This window comes from Ornithodoros turicata, chromosome 6, assembly GCF_037126465.1.
Source record: "Ornithodoros turicata isolate Travis chromosome 6, ASM3712646v1, whole genome shotgun sequence".
NCBI classification, from domain to species: Eukaryota; Metazoa; Arthropoda; class Arachnida; order Ixodida; family Argasidae; genus Ornithodoros; species Ornithodoros turicata.
In genome coordinates, this window is record NC_088206.1 from 2,584,402 (window position 1) to 2,606,665 (window position 22,264).

Consider the following 22,264-nt stretch of genomic DNA (forward strand, 5'->3'; position numbering starts at 1 on the left):
TTTTTTTCTTTGCTATCAAATACGGTGACTAAATGCAGGCTCAAGCGCCGTGGTATTTCTCTAGCTCTATTTCCGAGACAGCAGTGCCTAAAAAAATTGGGGCAAAGTTTTTTCAGATTTCATGTCAGAATCTGACTTGAAATCTGAAAAATCTAGTATTTTTCTCCCACTTTTCGTTCAATTTTTTTTTTAGGCTATGCTCACGCGGAAATAGAGCTAGAGAAACACCACGACTCATGACCCTGCATTTAGTCATGGTATTTGACAGCAAAGAAAAGAGAAATGTCGTCTGCTATGTACTGTGTTGGTGCAACGTCCCTGATATCAGATGCGTCCTCCATTGCTACAATGGAGGCCAACGTGCCATCCAAATCCAGTGCAATCCCGTGCAAATCCAGTGCAATCCGATGGCGATAACTGTGTGACTCGGTTACATCGCCCCGCGTAGGACGCGGAAGATTGTTTTTTTTTTTAAGTTCCGTGCTGGCGCCGCGTAGCAACTACGGCTATGAGACGCGGAAGATATGGTGATAATTCGAGACGAGGAAGTTACTCGACAAAAGGGACTCGGCTGCATGTTGAGCTATACTGCGTATAAAATGTAGCTAAGTTTCTTATACGAAGTTACGTGTTACGAAAATGAGAAAGTTCCCAAAGCTACGTTGTAAAAGTAACGAGTTACTTTGAAGTTACGTACTTGTACTATTTAGCTCTTGAGCACCGCCAGGACGAAAACTGCATTCACCGCGCAATAATGCGGGAGCGGAGTTCGACGAGGAGGCGCCTTTGCAATCGGCACGCAAAAATGCTGGTCGTCTCATCGTCGCGTTATTTCTGTACCAGTATTGAACAAAATGTTAAGGCGAGATATGTTAAGGAAGGTCACACAAAATGCAAGACAAAATGTTAAGGAAGGTCACTTAACTATAGTTACAGTTGCGTGCAGTCGGCACGCAAAAATGCTGGTCGTCTCATCGTCGCGTTATTTCTGTACCAGTATTGAACAAAATGTTAAGGCGAGATATGTTAAGGAAGGTCACACAAAATGTGAGACAAAATGTTAAGGCAGGTCACTTAACTATAGTTACAGTTGCGTGCAGTCGGCACGCAAAAATGCTGGTCGTCTCATCGTCGCGTTATTTCTGTACCAGTATTGAACAAAATGTTAAGGCGAGATATGTTAAGGAAGGTCACACAAAATGCAAGACAAAATGTTAAGGAAGGTCACTTAACTATAGTTACAGTTGCGTGCAGTCGGCACGCAAAAATGCTGGTCGTCTCATCGTCGCGTTATTTCTGTACCAGTATTGAACAAAATGTTAAGGCGAGATATGTTAAGGAAGGTCACACAAAATGCAAGACAAAATGTTAAGGCAGGTCACTTAACTATAGTTACAGTTGCGTGCAGTCGGCACGCAAAAATGCTGGTCGTCTCATCGTCGCGTTATTTCTGTACCAGTATTGAACAAAATGTTAAGGCGAGATATGTTAAGGAAGGTCACACAAAATGTAAGACAAAATGTTAAGGAAGGTCACTTAACTATAGTTACAGTTGCGTGCAGTCGGCACGCAAAAATGCTGGTCGTCTCATCGTCGCGTTATTTCTGTACCAGTATTGAACAAAATGTTAAGGCGAGATATGTTAAGGAAGGTCACACAAAATGCAAGACAAAATGTTAAGGCAGGTCACTTAACTATAGTTACAGTTGCGTGCAGTCGGCACGCAAAAATGCTGGTCGTCTCATCGTCGCGTTATTTCTGTACCAGTATTGAACAAAATGTTAAGGCGAGATATGTTAAGGAAGGTCACACAAAATGCAAGACAAAATGTTAAGGCAGGTCACTTAACTATAGTTACAGTTGCGTGCAGTCGGCACGCAAAAATGCTGGTCGTCTCATCGTCGCGTTATTTCTGTACCAGTATTGAACAAAATGTTAAGGCGAGATATGTTAAGGAAGGTCACACAAAATGCAAGACAAAATGTTAAGGCAGGTCACTTAACTATAGTTACAGTTGCGTGCAGTCGGCACGCAAAAATGCTGGTCGTCTCATCGTCGCGTTATTTCTGTACCAGTATTGAACAAAATGTTAAGGCGAGATATGTTAAGGAAGGTCACACAAAATGCAAGACAAAATGTTAAGGAAGGTCACTTAACTATAGTTACAGTTGCGTGCAGTCGGCACGCAAAAATGCTGGTCGTCTCATCGTCGCGTTATTTCTGTACCAGTATTGAACAAAATGTTAAGGCGAGATATGTTAAGGAAGGTCACACAAAATGCAAGACAAAATGTTAAGGCAGGTCACTTAACTATAGTTACAGTTGCGTGCAGTCGGCACGCAAAAATGCTGGTCGTCTCATCGTCGCGTTATTTCTGTACCAGTATTGAACAAAATGTTAAGGCGAGATATGTTAAGGAAGGTCACACAAAATGTAAGACAAAATGTTAAGGCAGGTCACTTAACTATAGTTACAGTTGCGTGCAGTCGGCACGCAAAAATGCTGGTCGTCTCATCGTCGCGTTATTTCTGTACCAGTATTGAACAAAATGTTAAGGCGAGATATGTTAAGGAAGGTCACACAAAATGTGAGACAAAATGTTAAGGCAGGTCACTTAACTATAGTTACAGTTGCGTGCAGTCGGCACGCAAAAATGCTGGTCGTCTCATCGTCGCGTTATTTCTGTACCAGTATTGAACAAAATGTTAAGGCGAGATATGTTAAGGAAGGTCACACAAAATGCAAGACAAAATGTTAAGGCAGGTCACTTAACTATAGTTACAGTTGCGTGCAGTCGGCACGCAAAAATGCTGGTCGTCTCATCGTCGCGTTATTTCTGTACCAGTATTGAACAAAATGTTAAGGCGAGATATGTTAAGGAAGGTCACACAAAATGTAAGACAAAATGTTAAGGCAGGTCACTTAACTATAGTTACAGTTGCGTGCAGTCGGCACGCAAAAATGCTGGTCGTCTCATCGTCGCGTTATTTCTGTACCAGTATTGAACAAAATGTTAAGGCGAGATATGTTAAGGAAGGTCACACAAAATGTGAGACAAAATGTTAAGGCAGGTCACTTAACTATAGTTACAGTTGCGTGCAGTCGGCACGCAAAAATGCTGGTCGTCTCATCGTCGCGTTATTTCTGTACCAGTATTGAACAAAATGTTAAGGCGAGATATGTTAAGGAAGGTCACACAAAATGCAAGACAAAATGTTAAGGAAGGTCACTTAACTATAGTTACAGTTGCGTGCAGTCGGCACGCAAAAATGCTGGTCGTCTCATCGTCGCGTTATTTCTGTACCAGTATTGAACAAAATGTTAAGGCGAGATATGTTAAGGAAGGTCACACAAAATGCAAGACAAAATGTTAAGGCAGGTCACTTAACTATAGTTACAGTTGCGTGCAGTCGGCACGCAAAAATGCTGGTCGTCTCATCGTCGCGTTATTTCTGTACCAGTATTGAACAAAATGTTAAGGCGAGATATGTTAAGGAAGGTCACACAAAATGCAAGACAAAATGTTAAGGCAGGTCACTTAACTATAGTTACAGTTGCGTGCAGTCGGCACGCAAAAATGCTGGTCGTCTCATCGTCGCGTTATTTCTGTACCAGTATTGAACAAAATGTTAAGGCGAGATATGTTAAGGAAGGTCACACAAAATGTAAGACAAAATGTTAAGGCAGGTCACTTAACTATAGTTACAGTTGCGTGCAGTCGGCACGCAAAAATGCTGGTCGTCTCATCGTCGCGTTATTTCTGTACCAGTATTGAACAAAATGTTAAGGCAAAATGTTAAGGCAGGTTACTTAACTATAGTTACAGTTGCGTGCAGTCGACACGCAAAAATGCTGGTCGTCTCATCGTCGCGTTGTTTCTGTACCAGTATTGAACAAATTGTTAAGGCGAGATAAGTTAAGGAAGGTCACACAAAATGCAAGACAAAATGCTTAAGCAGGTCACTTAACTATAGTTACAGTTGCGTGCAGTCGGCACGCAAAAATGCTGGTCGTCTCATCGTCGCGTTATTTCTGTACCAGTATTGAACAAAATGTTAAGGAGAGATATGTTAAGGAAGGTCACACAAAATGTAAGACAAAATGTTAAGGAAGGTCACTTAACTATAGTTACAGTTGCGTGCAGTCGGCACGCAAAAATGCTTGTCGTCTCATCGTCGCGTTATTTCTGTACCAGTATTGAACAAAATGTTAAGGCGAGATATGTTAAGGAAGGTCACACAAAATGTAAGACAAAATGTTAAGGCAGGTCACTTAACTATAGTTACAGTTGCGTGCAGTCGGCACGCAAAAATGCTGGTCGTCTCATCGTCGCGTTATTTCTGTACCAGTATTGAACAAAATGTTAAGGCGAGATATGTTAAGGAAGGTCACACAAAATGTAAGACAAAATGTTAAGGCAGGTCACTTAACTATAGTTACAGTTGCGTGCAGTCGGCACGCAAAAATGCTGGTCGTCTCATCGTCGCGTTATTTCTGTACCAGTATTGAACAAAATGTTAAGGCGAGATATGTTAAGGAAGGTCACACAAAATGTAGTTACAGTTGCGTGAAGTCGGCACGCAAAAATGCTGGTCGTCTCATCGTCGCGTTATTTCTGTACCAGTATTGAACAAAATGTTAAGGCGAGATATGTTAAGGAAGGTCACACAAAATGTAAGACAAAATGTTAAGGCAGGTCACTTAACTATAGTTACAGTTGCGTGCAGTCGGCACGCAAAAATGCTGGTCGTCTCATCGTCGCGTTATTTCTGTACCAGTATTGAACAAAATGTTAAGGCGAGATATGTTAAGGAAGGTCACACAAAATGTAAGACAAAATGTTAAGGCAGGTCACTTAACTATAGTTACAGTTGCGTGCAGTCGGCACGCAAAAATGCTGGTCGTCTCATCGTCGCGTTATTTCTGTACCAGTATTGAACAAAATGTTAAGGCGAGATATGTTAAGGAAGGTCACACAAAATGTAAGACAAAATGTTAAGGCAGGTCACTTAACTATAGTTACAGTTGCGTGCAGTCGGCACGCAAAAATGCTGGTCGTCTCATCGTCGCGTTATTTCTGTACCAGTATTGAACAAAATGTTAAGGCGAGATATGTTAAGGAAGGTCACACAAAATGTAAGACAAAATGTTAAGGCAGGTCACTTAACTATAGTTACAGTTGCGTGCAGTCGGCACGCAAAAATGCTGGTCGTCTCATCGTCGCGTTATTTCTGTACCAGTATTGAACAAAATGTTAAGGCGAGATATGTTAAGGAAGGTCACACAAAATGTAAGACAAAATGTTAAGGAAGGTCACTTAACTACAGTTACAGTTGCGTGCAGTCGGCACGCAAAAATGCTGGTCGTCTCATCGTCGCGTTATTTCTGTACCAGTATTGAACAAAATGTTAAGGCGAGATATGTTAAGGCAGGTCACACAAAATGTAAGACAAAATGTTAAGGAAGGTCACTTAACTACAGTTACAGTTGCGTGCAGTCGGCACGCAAAAATGCTGGTCGTCTCATCGTCGCGTTATTTCTGTACCAGTATTGAACAAAATGTTAAGGCGAGATATGTTAAGGAAGGTCACACAAAATGTAAGACAAGATGTTAAGGCAGGTCACTTAACTATAGTTACAGTTGCGTGCAGTCGGCACGCAAAAATGCTGGTCGTCTCATCGTCGCGTTATTTCTGTACCAGTATTGAACAAAATGAACTTGGATATTTATTCGAAGTAACGAAGTTACCTACAAGAAGGAACGAGTTCCTTCGGGCAAGTTACTGGAAATCGACAATAACTAGTTAAGTTAAAAGTTACGGCAACAGTAACTTAGCTATATACGGTAACCCTCAACACTGGGCGTCAAATTATTTACCCCGTTTCTTTTCGTTACAGGAGAGGCAATACATTTGGCACGCGACTTTGGGTACGTGTGCGAGACAGAGTTCCCATCGCGGCAGGTGGCGGAGTACCTCTGCCGGAACCACGCGGATCCCTCTGACTTGTACAGACGCAAAGAATTGCTCATGGCCACAAAGTGAGTTTCATGATGAATACTTGAAGCGCTGCTCCTTTTTATGTTGTCTATTGTAGGCATCTTCCCTGTTCGGAGATGCAAATGCATTCCAGGCGTGATTCATTTGTGTATACGTCGTAGTTAAAATATGTGCGCAGACGGCGCTCAGACGGGTGAGGAAGCACTTCCTGCTCTCATGGGTGATTCTATGCAACAGGAAAAGCTCATTTATTTATTTATCTTTTTTATGCGAGACAGAGAGAAAGTGGTTATAGCAAAGAGTGTTGGTATATAAGCGTCGGAATGATTTGCGCTGCTTCAGTTGGTGCTCGGAATTTCTTTTCGGACCACTTGGAAAATGGAATAATTTATGTCGTGACAAACACGAAGATTGGAACGCACCTGGGAGGAACTCGTATGCCGAAGAGTCTTCTGCGCCTCCTCGACCTTTATGTTTTTATTTCTACGTCACGGCAGAGTCTAAAAGAAATTGAAGCTAAACTGCGAGGGTCAAAGGTTACCGTTCCTTCATCAACAGTACGTTGCGATAAAAAAAAAGAAAAAGAAAAAAGAAACTGCCGTGAACCTGGACAGCTATGGTTCCGTGGGTCCTCTTGACGTTCAGCAGTGACTGATGCTTCACTTTCAAGAATAGCCATTTAATCATCCTTTATTTAATACAATGGTGCAATATATAAGATAGAGGACCTATAGTAGGAAATTGACGTTCAAAAGCTACTAAAGAGTTTTAGTGCATCGCCCGCTGCTGCCTTTGCGTACGTAAGAAAAGTTTGCGCAATGCGCGAAGCCCTTTGTTTTGCGCCTGCGCAGAACCGCCAACGCTATGACCCTTAAAGTACGCAAAGGCAATAGCGGACGATGCACTAATAGAGAGTTTTAGGAAGCCGTTGATAACGTGGCTCGCGCGGAAGCATATCAACCGGAACCAATCAGTAGATAAGATTCTGAGTCACACTCGACTCCGATTGGTTCCGATAGGCACGATAACCTTACCAACGGCTTGCTAAAACTGCCTAATGACAGAAACTCGTTTGGTCACAAAAATGTGTGTGTCGTTATCGCTCCTTTCCATCCCCTTCCTCCCACGGCGTCAACGAACTGTGTCCATTCCAGTCGAAACCTGTCTCCAATTTATCTTCGACATTACTTTTTTTCCCCTTTTGAACTCGAAAAAAAAAAAAAAATCTCCTCTTCCGACTATCACCGTACTTACTAGCAGGAGACAACCGCTATCTCTCCATCGCCGTCCAACACCAATTTTTGCATCACATCTAGGGCTTAAAAGATACGACGGCTCGCGTAACATTCTGCGCACCAATCTGTAATTACACTCTGAAAACCGAGAGCACGACGACGTCGTTAAAAGAAAGAAGAAAAAAGAAACTAGAAACATGGGGGACCAAGAACACACACACGGCATGAGTTTAAAAAAAGCACAAAAACGGCGAAAGGAAACACATTAAAAACGGCCTATTCGATGATTAGTGCAGCTTCGGCAGCAATAAAAAGCTACCTTCTGATGGATGCTAATAACGGCTGTGGGGATACCCTGTCATTACATCCTGCATCAGCTTCTGATTTTGCCGCTGTGGCGCTGCGGTGCCCTTTGTTTTTAGTTTCGTTTTTGGCTGATGTTGATGACAGTGCTGCTGCCGAAGCGTTAATGGGCCGACTCTGGTTTGTATTTGGTGCATTAATGAACGCGGAGTGCGCTCGGAAAAGGTGGTGGGGTGATTAGGTATGCGGCCGTGGTTTGCCCGGTGGTTTGCGCATGCGCGCGTGGTTTTCAGGGGGCGCAAAGGGTTATGCACTCCCCGTTCTTGGAATATGTTGAGGAAGAAGTGCCGGCAGGTCACTGCGATGGTAATCGACCCGCTTTAAAAGGAGCGAGCTTTGTTGCTTGTCGTCATTGATTATAGCTTTACGAGCAATGATATATGGCAAAAGTGTTCGTTTCCTTCGAAGCTATGACGGCTTTCCAGGCTAATAAATATTGCCAATAACGGAGCTGAACGTCGGGGAATCATTCCGAGTGCTCGTGTTTCTCACATGGCACGACTTGTTCGGACAGCCGTGCCTATATATTCAAGGTGAATGATCCGATCTTTGTAGTTTAGTCTTAATAATGGCGCATGAAACTAATATGCATAATCTAGGAACACGGAAGGTTAAATTACGGTCACTTAACAGGCTCGAAAAGTAGCACTATACTATGTAAGAGATGAGAAAGCGCACGCGGTTGATGCTCGCGTTAAAAGCTGCGCCAAGATGTTGGTAGGACCGAGCGGCATGGCCGAAAGCTTCCACTCGTCGTTGGTAGCCAAGGTCGTGCTATGAAGGTGGTGGGTTTGAATCCTACCACCGGCTGTGCTGCCTCGGGTTTTCCCTGGGTTTTCCGGCACACTTTTCAGACGGGCGTCGGTACAGTTCCAGGTGAAGTCAGCCCAGGACGCATACTAATCCACAAGTCCACGCCTGTACGCCACGGTTCATATATAGCCACGGTTGCCTCGCGGTGCTAACATGAAATTTTAAAATCTGGACAAAAAAAAAAAACACGCGTTCGAATGATTTCATATCACGCTTATCCTCATAATAGAAAATACATAGAAACGCGTATACCGTATCTGCTTTCTGATCCCAGTGTTGAGGTTTCGAACCCGATCAAGGACACCTTGGCGGAACTTTGCGGCTCGGTACAAATTACTTCGACACGTCGTCGTCGTCCGGCATGATACCCTTGTATACCCCTTGGTACCCCTTGTATACCCCTTGTACCCTTCGAGTTGTGCGCTCTTTAAAGAACCCTCCAGTCGGCAAAACGAGTGCCGACAAACGTGATGTCCCTAATTATCATACTTCTCGCGCGACGTAAGTCTGCGAATTATCATAATCGTCTTCACTATAAGGTGATTCCTGCCTTTGAGGGACCAGAAGGATTCCAGCGCTCTTCGCGTTGCTAGTTATACCGTGGACAAGACGGTATGCGGCAGAAAAAGGCGTCGCGCTTCGAGCGGCGTTCCTGCACGATTGGGCGCCCAGGTGATTGGGTATTCGAGGCACGTAGCCACAGAATACATGGCTCGGAAGTATATATACGGCTTTTCTTTTTCTGGTTATCTCATCCGTGGACGGCGCAGTGTAGCAGCGAAAGATGACCTTCCCTGTGAATGAACGGAGACGTTTTGCCCCAAAGGAATTGGGAATCTCCTCCTTCCATGCAGCTGTGTTACATGCGAGGTCAGCGACGTACAAGCGTTGAAAGTGTTCGGCCCCTGCCGCTCTTTGCAGTGATGAAGAAGTGTTTTACGAAGCTAATGCTTCAGGACGGTGGATGCATTTCACATTAAAAGGGCACATCGTACATGGGGCCCAGTGGATATTTCACTTCGTGAGTGAAAAAAAAAAAAAAAAAAAGAAGCGCTCTTTAATGGTAACTCCAAGTTCATGGTGTAGACTATGTAGTAGGTGCTTGCTTCGAATCCAGCCTCAGATTTTCTCTGGGCAGACAGATGGATTGCGTCACAGTTCCTCCTGAAGGTATAGGCTCAGGATGCATACTCTTTCACTAGACTTCCTGCTGTCCTCCTTTCATCTCTTTACGTCTATAGATCTCTCTCTGTTTGTAAACAAATGACGTCATAGTGTTCGACAGCGCCACCAGATTGGTAGAGTTGAACTACGTTCAAAGCTAGTGGCGAACAAGGTCGCGCCTGAAAGCCACGGTCTAGAGGGGATTACGATGGTCTCTGAAAGGGACGCGACCTTCGGTCCTACTTTTCTTTCAACGAGAGGCAGCGAGCAAGTGGCCATTCGTGGAACCCAGCCCTCCCCTTTCGATTTGTTTCGGTTTCAGTCTGTCTACCAACGTCACGGTGACGTTTCTCGGGTATAGAGATCTATTGGTCCGCTTTTTCAACACGGAGTAAACAGAGAGGGCACAGAAAAATACGTAGCACCACGCTTCCTTCTATAGTGTGAGAAGAAGAAACGGCCACTTGGGGAATTATTTTTGTTTCAGTCCCATATGGTCCTCCTTCTGACGACGTACTTGGGTTAGCCGTATGGTTTGGAAGATGTATACGTGACATATACCCATGATTCTTATAAACACGTCCAAGATATGGAGAGGACACACAGCTTGCTACCACAGCTTGCTACCACAGCGGCATGGGGTCAAGGCGGGGGCCCTGGGTTTTCCGAAGACTTTCCAGGCTAATGTCGGCACAGTTCCCCCTGAAGTCGGCCCAGGACGCAAACTAACCCTTCTGTCCCCCACTCCTTCCTGCTGTCCTCTCTCCATCTGTCCACATCTGTACGCCGCTCATAGTCACAGTTGCTCCGCGGCGCTAACACGGAATTAAGAAACATAGCTTGCTTTTTTGTGTGTGTGTTTTATAAAACAAACACAAGAGTGATGTAATATGCGGCCCAACTGTGACGTATTTGCACTCCACGTCTACAGCATTGGACAGTTGTTTCGGCCTTTACCGGTATATACGATGACGTATGTTACGTACAACCACAGGGCTGCTTTCTTCCTTAATTTATGCTCTGTGGAACGCAACAAACTGGAAACGCTACACTCCACCCCCTCCAGGGATTTCCATACACCCTCCGCACTCAGGGGGGGGGGGGGGGTGTACACCCTTCCTGGGTTTTTGCAAGACCCCCTATACAATTTTTTTTTTTAGATTGCCCAATACAGCTCCGCTACAAGTCATAAGCATATAGGGTTTATTCACTGACATCACCTCGCCGCCATACTGTATAGGTCCCTCGAAGTCATGTTCCCGCATTCGTTCGCTGCCAAATGCTTTTTGGATGCCTATTAACGTCAAACATGGAAATTTTTTGGATATGCTACAAATCACACAGCACATTACCTTTGAAACACCAACGGTGAGTACGATATGGGTAGCGGCTAGAATGGGACCTACAATATGGCGGCCGATGCAGCACGTCTGCCTGCAAGCGACAGTGGCGGTCTCTTGCGGATGACGTCATGTGAATAAACCCTATACCCATACACCCACCCGCGCTTGAAAGCTGGGCGCCACCCAGAGGTGGATTTCTGGGGAAATTACCGCATCCCTTGCAACGCATAAAATGCCCCAGGCAAGTCGTCGGAAAGCGGATGCCAGCGTGGTTAAATTGGTCAAGGCTCTCGATCGGTAATCGAGCTATGCGTGGTTCAAATCCGGCCGCGGTCTGGCTTTTTCGATGACTGCTACACTCCATATTTCGATAAAACGCATTCGCCCCGTTACGTAATCGGTCCCTTCTCGCCACTTGCGAAAAATCTTGTAGACTATACGTAATCTGCTATCGCATTCGATCCAGGCCTTTAGTTTCGCTTCTAGCCGCTCTATTAAACTTTCGGAATCGCCCGCGTTCCGTACCACAGGTAGCCGCTTCCTCGCGGGAAAAAAAAAAAAAAATAAACAGGTTCCCGGGCGAGGCATTGCGGACGAAATTGGGCCGTAATGCGCGGCTACAGTATATACGGTCATTTGAAAGAGAAAAATTACAGGCTCACAAACAACTTCCTCGCTTATTTCAGATTTGAGCTTCCGTACCGCGACGAAAGGGTGATTCCGAATCGTAATCAAGCTTTGCGCGCCCACTTTCGCAGCGTTCCGTTAACATGTTGCGCTCCGTTGCGGTTTCCCCAGTTCGTGATGTTATTTACCAGTGATGTTTACGATACGCGCCCAGGTATGTTTATTCGTCGTAGTGAAAGGGAAAGCTTCACAAATAAGTTACGTAATCGGATAGACTTCTGCTTGAAGCGTAGCGCCATCTTTCGATGGCGCTGCGAGTCATTGCTTGGATAATAATAATAATAATAATATGCATAAACGCAAGCGAGTTTCGTTTCTTCCCCGTGCTCAGACTCGGGCTTTTTCAGCGTCTGCTTCAAAGGCAGTTATTTTCGTTCTTCGTGCTCGCTGTGATGAGTGACGTAAGCTGATAGAGAAGAGTTTCGACGTTTTCCGTGATTTCGAAAAGAAATGATTCCGCAGAACCCGTACACGTGATAGTATACAGAGTTTTAGTAGATCGGAGAAGGTGTTCCGGTAACAGTTCCGAAGACGTGATAAGCCTAATTCGCCTTATTCGTTCCACGCTGGTTGGCACTGAACATGATTGACAACTAATTGCAAACGTTTGCGAAAAGTTGGCGAAGTTGTTTCGTGTGTATAGGCGTCTGGTCGAGCACAGATAATAGAGAGTTTTAGTAAACCATGCGCTATCGCCTTTGCGTACGTAAGGAATAGTGTTGAGGGTTCTGCGCACACCCATAACAAAAGGAGAGCTTCGCGCAGTGCGCAGGACCACCAACGCTCACGTACGCTAAGTACAATGTACTAAAACTCTCTATGTGGATGTCAAAGCAATTCCAAACGGCAGCTTCCACCTTGGCAACCTTAATTTGGAGAAAATGTTCCCTGAGAAACGAAATGTTTATACTGACGAGTTCTACTACGCGCCCAAAACCGGGGCTCCGTCGGCTCAGCTCTTTGGGGGAGTGATGTACTGGAAAATTTGAGGTGGAGGTCTGCTACAGTCACTAAATAAGCTACGCTTCAGAGTATCGACACTGAGGTCCAAGGGAGTGCAGGAGCGCCATCTTGTTTCACCGGCACGTACCATCCACAGTTGAGGATCAAAGACGGCTAATGTTCGCTGTGGGATAGAGAAGCGTGTATGATTGTTGTGCTTTAATCCATGTATTGCCCACCAGGGCGGACCCGAGGGTGTCAAGGTGAGCTCAAGGCTCTGCGTGGCTACCGTGGCGCGGAAACAAAATGGCGCATGCTCGCTCTTGAACTCAGTGTCGATACTCTGAAGCGAAGCTTATTTAGTGACTCTTAAGGTCTGCCTGCCCTGCACAGAGTAGGTGGCGCGTTTTACCTCAGCTCTTGCACTCTCCGCGACCTTTTCGCTCGTGAATTAGCTGACTAATGCCATATGTCGAGCACGTGTAAAATGTACCTCGCCGCCTCCAGGGACGGAGCATGCGTGCCCATGAACAGTTAGGACGCTCTGAATTGGAAGTTGTCCGGGATGCACCCCTGTCAGTGCAACGTACAGCTGGTACAGCCTCGACCATTATGGCTATGCGTGGACGAAAAAAAGAGAAGTAAGCGGGCAAGCCACTTGACTGTGGCTGACAACTCTTACCCCCTACAAAGAACAAGAAGAAAGTGTGGGGGGCATGTGACATAAGGGATCAATTTTAGCTCCGTGGAATGGTCACGTAACCTGAGGGCAAATGAGAGAGAGTACACGAGTGTAACGCGGAAACTGGAAAACTAGCGATGACGTCACATCTCTAGTCCCCATTTTGAGCTTCACTTTTCCGTTGGCGCCTCCTCTCATTCTGTCTTCCGTGCTACCATATTTTTACTTGGTTGTTATTACACCTCCCGATCGAGTGAACTAACATTCTTCCTCTTGAATATTTCAGGGGTATGGTAAAGGAGTTCGTGGACCTTCTCAACCAGGACCGATCCCCACTGTGCAATACACGGCCACAGAACATCCTAGAACCGAACATCCAGCGCCACCTAACGCACTTCTCGCTCATCACGCACGGCTTTGGCAGTCCAGCCATCGTGGCCGCGCTCACCGCTGTACAGAACTTTCTCAACGAGTCACTCAAGTACTTGGAAAAGCAGCTCACAAATTACCCGAACGCGTCGCATCTGGGACCTGTCGATCCCAAGAAGGAAGACTCGAAGAAATAGGCCACTCCTTCTCTGCCCAATGCACAGATGGCGCTTCCTTCACGTCTCACGAAGAAAAGTCATCGCTATTGTGACACTAGGGGGGGACACTGGTTGTGAAAATAAGATTTCTCTGCCTGGTGAACTGTGGCAGACTTTGGTGTGCTCAATGGCAGACGGAAAGAACGGACATTGACCTATTCTTCTGCCTTCCTTCTACGCGTTCTCGGTGTGTGTCGCTGCTGGCGCAGAAGGTTCATCAGTATTTGCATAGGGAGTCCTCTTTTATTTTTATTTTTTCCTTTCTCCCGCAGTATTTTTTTTCTGCTCAGTTGCCATAAAAGTTATGTGGACATATATACAAGACCGATTCAGGGAACCTGAGTCGTCTTGAGTGAATATAACAACAGCTCAAGAGTTGCCAAAGCGAGCTTAGCTTGCCTGTTTATTTTTTTTTTTTTTCAATTTCCCTCGTCTCCTTTTTTTTTTTTTTTTTATCACGTGACAATGTTGATGCCCCGAGAAGGATTTCATCGGCACACATCACCACCAGTTGGAAATAATACTCAGAAAAGTGCGCACGAAGGGTGCGTGTATTTTTTGAAACTTGTCGTGTGGGAATGTGCACTTTTATCTTTTTTAAATTTTATTTCCAGCGTCATTGCTCATTTACGTTCCTTTTTACTCGAGGTGAAAGTTACGACATACATACATATATATGTGTATATATATATATATATGTTGTAAAGAAAAACGAGAAACGAGCTCCATTTTTTCGACTTCATCCTTATTACTCGGGTAGACCATGTATGTAGGAAATGACTTTTATGCAGGATGTGCTAGAAGATGAACTTTTGACGTATTTATGCGCTAGCCAGGATGAACATCAAACAGGAAGGCATTTGAAATGTGTTGCTCTCCCACATTGCAGAGAGTCTCTTATTACACTGAGCAATAATGAATAGCAACATCATCTTCCCTTCACCCAGACTGTACATTTTTGTAATTTTTTTAGAAGCCCCTCTCCCTTGTCATCTGCACAAAGTTGAGTTTGTAAGAAAGCCTTATATGCTGCCTGTGTAGAGATGGCAAAAAACCTTATGCAGTATTTATAAATCACCCCCTTTCTTCCATGCAGTGCTATGAATCGACAAACTCTCTCCCCCCCCTATTAAGGGCGAATGATGTGCTTGCAATGCTGCGTGGGTGTGCACTTTCATGAATATTGCTCAGATTGTAGCAGATATGAAGATGAGAATTGCATGGACATGGCTCATAGTGCATTTGTTGTTCCACGTAGTGCCACGGCTTGAGCAATTTGCATGGAACTGCAGGCGTACATCCGCCATCACGCTTAACGAGAACGGCTGGCCGCGTGGCTCACGCAGACGCAACGCCGTAAACGCAGCGGGTAACGCTCCATCGTGGGCCACGCTGTCGCAAATTCTAGTTAAGTCTGGGGGCTTACTGTACGCCGTGCGCGTCGCTCTGTTCTTCATGCTTTATGTTGTTCCCTCGAGCACTGGAATTGTTTTTGGGCCACATATTTATTTACAGTCCATTTCCTTTTTAATGTCTCTACCCATTCATGCATCAGCAAGATAGTGTTTCTAAGCTGCACATTCGTCTTAATTCCAGGTGCAATAATTTATGTGTACGAAGAAAAAGAAGTGTCTATACTTACAGGTCAAATGTTTTTTTTTGTTTTTGTTTTTTTTGTGTGTGTCGGTGCAAGCATGCATTTTTCTCATCTATGTTACCTACCTCACGGCCGTCCGAAAATCATTTCTGTGTTCATTCTTTTTCTTCTTCTTTCCGAGGAATACGCTGATCCATATTAGACGAGAAGAAATGTGTAACGTTACGGATTGTGGTAGGGCCTCCATCCAAAGGGCGTTTCTTTGTGACAGCAGCTGCAGACGCCTGCAAGTACTGGTGTTGTTGCTAGTAACGAAATACTCAAGAAGCTCATTAAAATGTCTTGCCATTTTCTCATGGTACCACTTGTGTGACTCGGCCTTCTTGAAATGATGTACAGTCAAACTCCTTTACAACGAACGCCTTTATAACGAAAAGACCGTTATAACGAACGTTTTTCGCGGCCCGGTCAGGCGCCCATAGGATTCAATGAATACTTCGGACATTTATAACGAATTCCTTTATAACTAATATATACCGAAATAACGAGGGGGGTAAAAAGGTCAAAACAGAGATAAGGTTCCATGTGTACCCTAGGTATTATGTCTGAGGTGCGTTTTGATCAGGAACAAGTTGAAAGAAGACTAAGGCATTTTTCATTTGAAACATCCGTTTTAACGAAGTTACCTTTACAACGAAGATTTTCCGCGGTCTCCTGAAGTTCGTTATAAAGGAGTTTGACTGTAGTACTATACCCGAAACACGATCGGGGCCTCACCGTAACGTAACGTGTTGGGAGGTACTTGCTTGTATATAATGACATGTGCGCCGCATGGAAGCAGTACTGGACCTGTTTTGGCCGTGATGCAGAAGTAGCATGACCGGGCGTCCTTTTAACACATTGTCGTCCAGGAGGCTCCAGAGGCTCCAGATCCTGTGGCGTTGTGGTTAGGATGATCGCCTTCCACGTCGAGGCTAGGAGGTGACGCGCGGGTTCGAATCCCATCCCGGCATCGGCTCTTCCTGGGTTTTTCTGCAGTCTTTCCAGACGAATGTCGACCCAGTTCCCCTTGAAGTCGACCCAAGACGCATACTAATCCCCCCTGTCCCCCACTCCTTCCTGCTGTCCTCTCTCCATCTATCGACGTCTGTACACCACTCAGATAAGCAGAGGTGATTCGAAACTAATTCGCTAACATCGAATTTAAAAAAAAAAAAGACTGCAGATTCTTCCAGAGTACGATCACTTGACGTCTGACATTGTTGCGACTGACGTCTTGATTTCTTTTTCTTGTCATCACCGTAATCAATCAACACGGACCTCTGCGTCTTATACGGTACAAACTGTGGATAATATGTGTCGTTATCACATAACGCGCGTTAAAGGGACGATCTCGTACCCCCCCTGCCCCCCTCATGAGGTGTACCATTCGATTGCCCTTTGTTGAAAATGTTGTTGAAAACGGAATACTGCAAATTTACCCGACAAAGCACGTCACGGTGACCAAATCACCGAATTAAATTGCTAAAGATTGCGGAGCATGCCGCGATCTGTGTTGGCAACAATAAGACGTCGCCCTGCGGGAAGGTCCGTTATAGGGTACAGAAATCGTCTGCTTTTGCGCGCGCTAGTGCGCCGGCGTGAGCAGACGACTTTCAGAAGTGACTGGGGACCGCGGCAACTTTCGTACGTTTTCTTTCAGTTCTCAGGCGAAAAACACACATTCTAAGAAGTGGCCCACATGGTGGTTTAGAACAACTACGTTAATCCTCAGAGACAAGTTAAAAGTCGCAGGACAACCTCATCCACAATCACAAATTTGAAGTCGCCGGCCGTCAGCGCGCGCAGTCGTATTCCAGCTCCGACCAAAAATACGAGTGGTGCTCAAGTCAAACCGGGGCTTTCTGTCTCCTAAGTGTACAAATTGCTCGCGCTACTTCTTTTTCGTCATTTTCACACGCGACAGGCCTCCGCGTTCACCACGTGGTGTTCCAACGTTTGCGCAAAACAGAAGACACGTGCTGGACAAGATGGCCGACAACGAGGAGAGCGCACATCGAACAGCGAATTGTCATGAAGCTCGTGAATGAAGGCGTAAAGTCATCTGAAATTCACAGAAGACTTCAGGCTCAGCGTGGCCACGATACACTTAGCCGCAGCAAAGCGTTTGAGTGGTGCAAACGGTTCCGAGACGGCCGTACATCAGTGCAGGACGATCCCGGCCGGGCCGGCTCAGAGCCCAGTGTCAGAGTTTCTGAGAGCATCCAACTTGTGGAGCGTCTGATCCTCAAGGACCGACGGATAACATGTCTCGATATCAATAGTGCATATAGTGCGATCAATACTGCATATTAATGCCAGGTTCTCAGGGATGTGCATAGAAGCAAAACCGTCCGTGCCTCATCGCCAAAGGAGGCCTCTTCCTACAGGACAATGCACGCCCGCATACCGCGCATCTCACGATACGCACCATACAGGAACCTTGCTGGGAGTTGCTGCCACATCCCCCTTACAGTGCAGACCTCGCCCCCAGCGATTTCCATCTCTTGGGGGCCACTGAAGGCGTTCCTTGGGCGCGCCACTTCAGCTGCGACAACGAGGTCAAGAATGCGGTTCGATCATGGCTGCTACGCGCCGGTAAGGATTTCTACGCTCATGACATCCAAGCCCACGTGAAACGCTGGGACAAATGCATTAGTGCAGTTGTTTGATTACGTTGAAAAATAAAACTAATTTCTCGTCTGTAAGTTCATTTTACTTTTGCGAAAAATGAAAAGTCCCGGTTTGACTTGAACATCCCTCGTATATTACGCGCGCTTCCATTACACTCCCCGTTACACACTGATCATGTTTCGAAATGAAGTGTCGCTGACGACGTACATGGGGAAGGAGTGCTTGTTTATTTAAAAACCGAATTAAATACTCGCGGAAAACACGTGACTTAGCTTCCACGTATCCGATTATAGCCACATTATCGGACCCCACAGTCAATGCACTGACTACATTCCCCGCTCGTGGAGATATATCTGAGTGTCCCCAGTTTCGAGAGCAAAGGGGATGACTCAATCCAAGGTCCTTCTGCAGGTTGCAATACTGCTGCTGCCATGACAACGGCGACGTACCCGGAGACCACGTCATGCGTGACGTCATGAGAGTAAAGCGCAGGTTTCCTCACTTATGTGGGAAGCGTCACGACTGTAACCAGGCTGAGATGAGATTATGTGTTAACAGATGAAGGGATGATGACGACCGAAAGTTAAGATCTAGGGCAGTCACTGCCAGAATTGGCGAGAAGTCCGAGCAGCACCGTCAGTCATTGAACGAGGCCCCATTCCTGGAGAAAGCGGACGAGGCTGCGAATTTTGGAGAGTCTTTCCGTGAAAGAGCCTCCGGGACGTACACTCTTAGAAATGAACTTCACCTCATAGCACGCTCGTAGCCAACCATGATCTCGAATGATATCGTTATCTGCCCTGATTTGTTAAAAACGGGAGGCGTACGCCTTTTCTGTGACAATTATGAACAGCATAAGAGTCACAAAAAAGGCATACGCCTCATGTTTTCAACAAATCAAGCGAGATAACGATATCATTCGAGATGATGGTTGGCTAGGAGCGTGCAATGCGGTGAAGTTCATTTTTAAGAGTGTAGAACATCATCCACTGTACAATTCCTGCAATGGCCAAGGTAGCTCCCCCGCGCCACAGCATATGCTGCACCTGCTGCATGTGCTATTGCCAGAAGCTCAGTCCGTGACTCGCCACGCCTTTAGAGCGCGCGAACTTTAAAGGGGCACTAAAACGCAAAAACAACCTGTTCTCAAATGAAGGTTCGTGTTTCAATTAGTATGTAAATACAAGTAAAATTAGTTAACACAGCGCTACCGTTTAGAAGAAAACGCAATGAAAACAGAGTCGTCTTTGGCGGCAACGAATGGGATCCCCTGGTGGCAAAGATTGGCGGCATCCAATGAGACAGCACGAGAAGCGCACGCATACCTACCGTGGGCATGTGGATTGGGAACGTGTCCGACCGTAGTGTTCCGTATATGCGCCGCATGATGCGCACTGCGGTATTTTTCAGTACCGATTGTACCTTTGTACAATTGAATTGTTGATTGAATTGTACCTCACAACAGTTCTCGAGAATGTTCCACTGATAACGTTCATCTTCATGTCCTGCGGACAGCGACGCCAGTCTGCTTTGCAACGCGCACTACGTTTTTCACCGACACTGCTCCATGGCGTGGCACGCGCAGCATGGACTAAAAACACCGATGCACTAGCTCAAACGACCTTCACTGCTCAGCGCCGAAGCAAGAAAAGAGTCCGGTATAATTTCCATTGTAGCGGAATCAAAGAAATTAACATAGCGCGTAACATTTAACGTTTTTAACGCCGGAAAGCGGCTTATCTGGCCAGCTGAGCGGCAATCATCTCCATTGCGCCAAAGCACGTTAAGTATACTCTGAAGCGAACGGGCGACTTCAGAAAATCCCAGGGAGCTTAGCGGCCGCTTTGAACTATGGGAACTTGCTGGTAAAGAAGGAGGGAGAAGGTCTTCAAGCTGTTTCGGTTCCCCATCTCTCGTCCGATTATCCACGAGGAGTCAAGGTAAGCGAAAACGAAATGTGAAGGACGGTTCTCCCTTCCTCATTCCAGTAGTCTCCCAGGATGCAACGCATGCGAAGGGGGGCACAGGGTTTTTCTGAAATCGTCTATATACGCTGTGCAAGTGCGTCTCTGCGCATGAGAGGAGGCAGTGAGAGGGAAGAGGGAGGGCACAATGTCGTAGCCAATGGGGCTTCCCGAGTGGAGTAACCGGGAGAGGAGATATGCGCAGAACGCTCGATTACTCGCCGCGGTTTCGGTTTCGGCTTATTTGCATATCAAAATTCGTAGATGCATATTTTAACGCACGTGCGTGTTTCAGGATTTTTTAAACGTGGAATGGCGTTCAACGAGGATAGTCTCTCAAACTGCAATCTCGCTTTTAGCCGAAAGTTTCTAATTAAAAAGTTAATGAATGAATTCCAGGTAATTAGTCATCTTGTAGTTACATAGTCTCCTCCAGAGGATGTGCGCGCCTGGCCGTGGAACTCAACAACACCTATGCTGCCTTCATCGCTTTTTCTAATAAAAATTCTGTAAAGGCTAAAAATAAACGGTCTGTATAAGTCTAAACGTTGTGTTCGTTTATTCAACTAGCGCGACCCGAGAGTCGGAGTCGTGACGTGTGAGTGTCATTGACGTCATGTGGCGTCATCGACTCCAGCGACTCGCATCGGAGATGAGAGTCCTTTAGTGTTGATTCCTCGAATTTTCGAACGGGAGTCTCTGCCAGGGCGATGACGTAACGAGAACCTCACCTGGGCATTTTCGCCCTGCAAGAGTCGACTCTCTCGGCTCTCGAGTTGCTCGAGTCCAATAAACAAACACAGCCTAAATGTAGCGCAAAGAAGTATTCGCAAAGTAGCCAGAAAATAGCCAAGTCGGCATCGCTCAAATTTTGGCGCCACAACAGTCAGGAAATAGCTAATTTGGCGCAAAGCAGCCAAATCTGACAACCCTGCCTGCCACCGCCGTGCACGATTACGTCACCCTTGACGTCACCGCTCACCGGATGGTATACGGCGATGTAGCCAATGACTTGGCGCGACGCTGCTTTCTGCAAGTCGATGAGTCGAGAAGTCAGAGGAGGAAAACGAGAGAAAGAAGGGAGACGGAGGAAAGCTGTGGCTCTGTTGCACTCACAGGGGTGACACAAACCCGCCATTGTTGTAACTACCCTCAAGCGGGTGCTTTTGGCAAAACCGCCATCTTGTCCTGGTCGCACGTCATAGAAAACGTCATTTTAAGGTCATGTGACTTTGTTTACATGTCGTTTTGCCGCTTACAGACATATTGTCACCGTCATAACACCAAGGGATGACCGTATTTTGCCAGCGTAAACTATGCGGTGCTTCTTCCGCAACATGGTAGTCCATTTCACCTTAGTTTAAGTACATTCCATCGGCTCGGTAAGTCTTAACGCGCGGTCGTCATCACATCTTTGTAAGTTGTCAACAATACGAGGCTTTATGTGTAAAACTGCGCGTTTTATTGCGAGATTATCGGATAAAAATAATTACCGTGATCGAAAAACATCCAAAACGTCGTCCAGAAACAACAACCGCATTGTTTACAAACGGTTTGGCCGCCGATCACGGGCGCCGCCATCTTTAAGGTCACGTGCGCCTTGACGTTTGCTGTGACGTGCGACCAGCACCTGTCCAGGATGCATTGCGTTCGCCCAGCACGCTTTCGTCTACGGAGCAATACATTGGATGCCACCCCTGTAGTTGCACTAAAGTTTTTCTTCCGGCGACCGCAGCGCCAACTGCCCTCCTCCAGTGTAGACTGTAGAGCGCCCTTACTAGACGGTCGTGTCCGGCGTGTTCCCTGCCTTTCCGCCGTACCGGGAACGTCATCTCTTTTGTGGAAATCCTTCAGGGCCACAGTGTATAGGTGATACATGCCTATGTACGGAAAAACCTCCGGCTACACGACCACAAATGGCGCAGCAGAATACGGTTCGGAGTGGCCCCCCTAAACGTCCTGAAACAGGCCCATAGACTCACTTCTCTCCGTGACGTCATAGCGATGCGGCGGCGCTGCTGTCCTATTTGGTGGACAAAAACCTCGCGATCATCGAGTCACCGGAGCAGTGGCGTATCTAGGGTGTGGCAGGTGTGGACAGGTGCCATGGGCGCCAGGTGAACAGGGGCGCCATTATGTGGTCGGGTGTGAATGTGCCAGGTCGGGCGCTCAACCTGGCACATTCATAAATGATCTAAAACACCCGCCATTGTTG

The 22,264-nt window shown here is 46.2% G+C and overlaps 1 protein-coding gene across 6 annotated transcripts in view; it reads left to right on the forward strand.

The window, feature by feature from the left end:
• The window catches only part of LOC135398817 (transcription factor AP-2-epsilon-like), a 210,661-nt gene extending 194,895 nt beyond the window's left edge, over positions 1-15,766 (forward strand). For all 6 annotated transcript variants that reach the window (XM_064630313.1, XM_064630314.1, XM_064630315.1 and 3 more), the window contains 2 exons: positions 5,899-6,040; positions 13,515-15,766. In XM_064630313.1, coding sequence (XP_064486383.1) covers positions 5,899-6,040; positions 13,515-13,794 — 422 coding nt within the window. In that variant the 3' untranslated portion in view covers positions 13,795-15,766. The remainder of the gene's footprint in view (positions 1-5,898; positions 6,041-13,514) is intronic.
• The last annotated feature ends 6,498 nt before the right edge of the window (positions 15,767-22,264 follow it).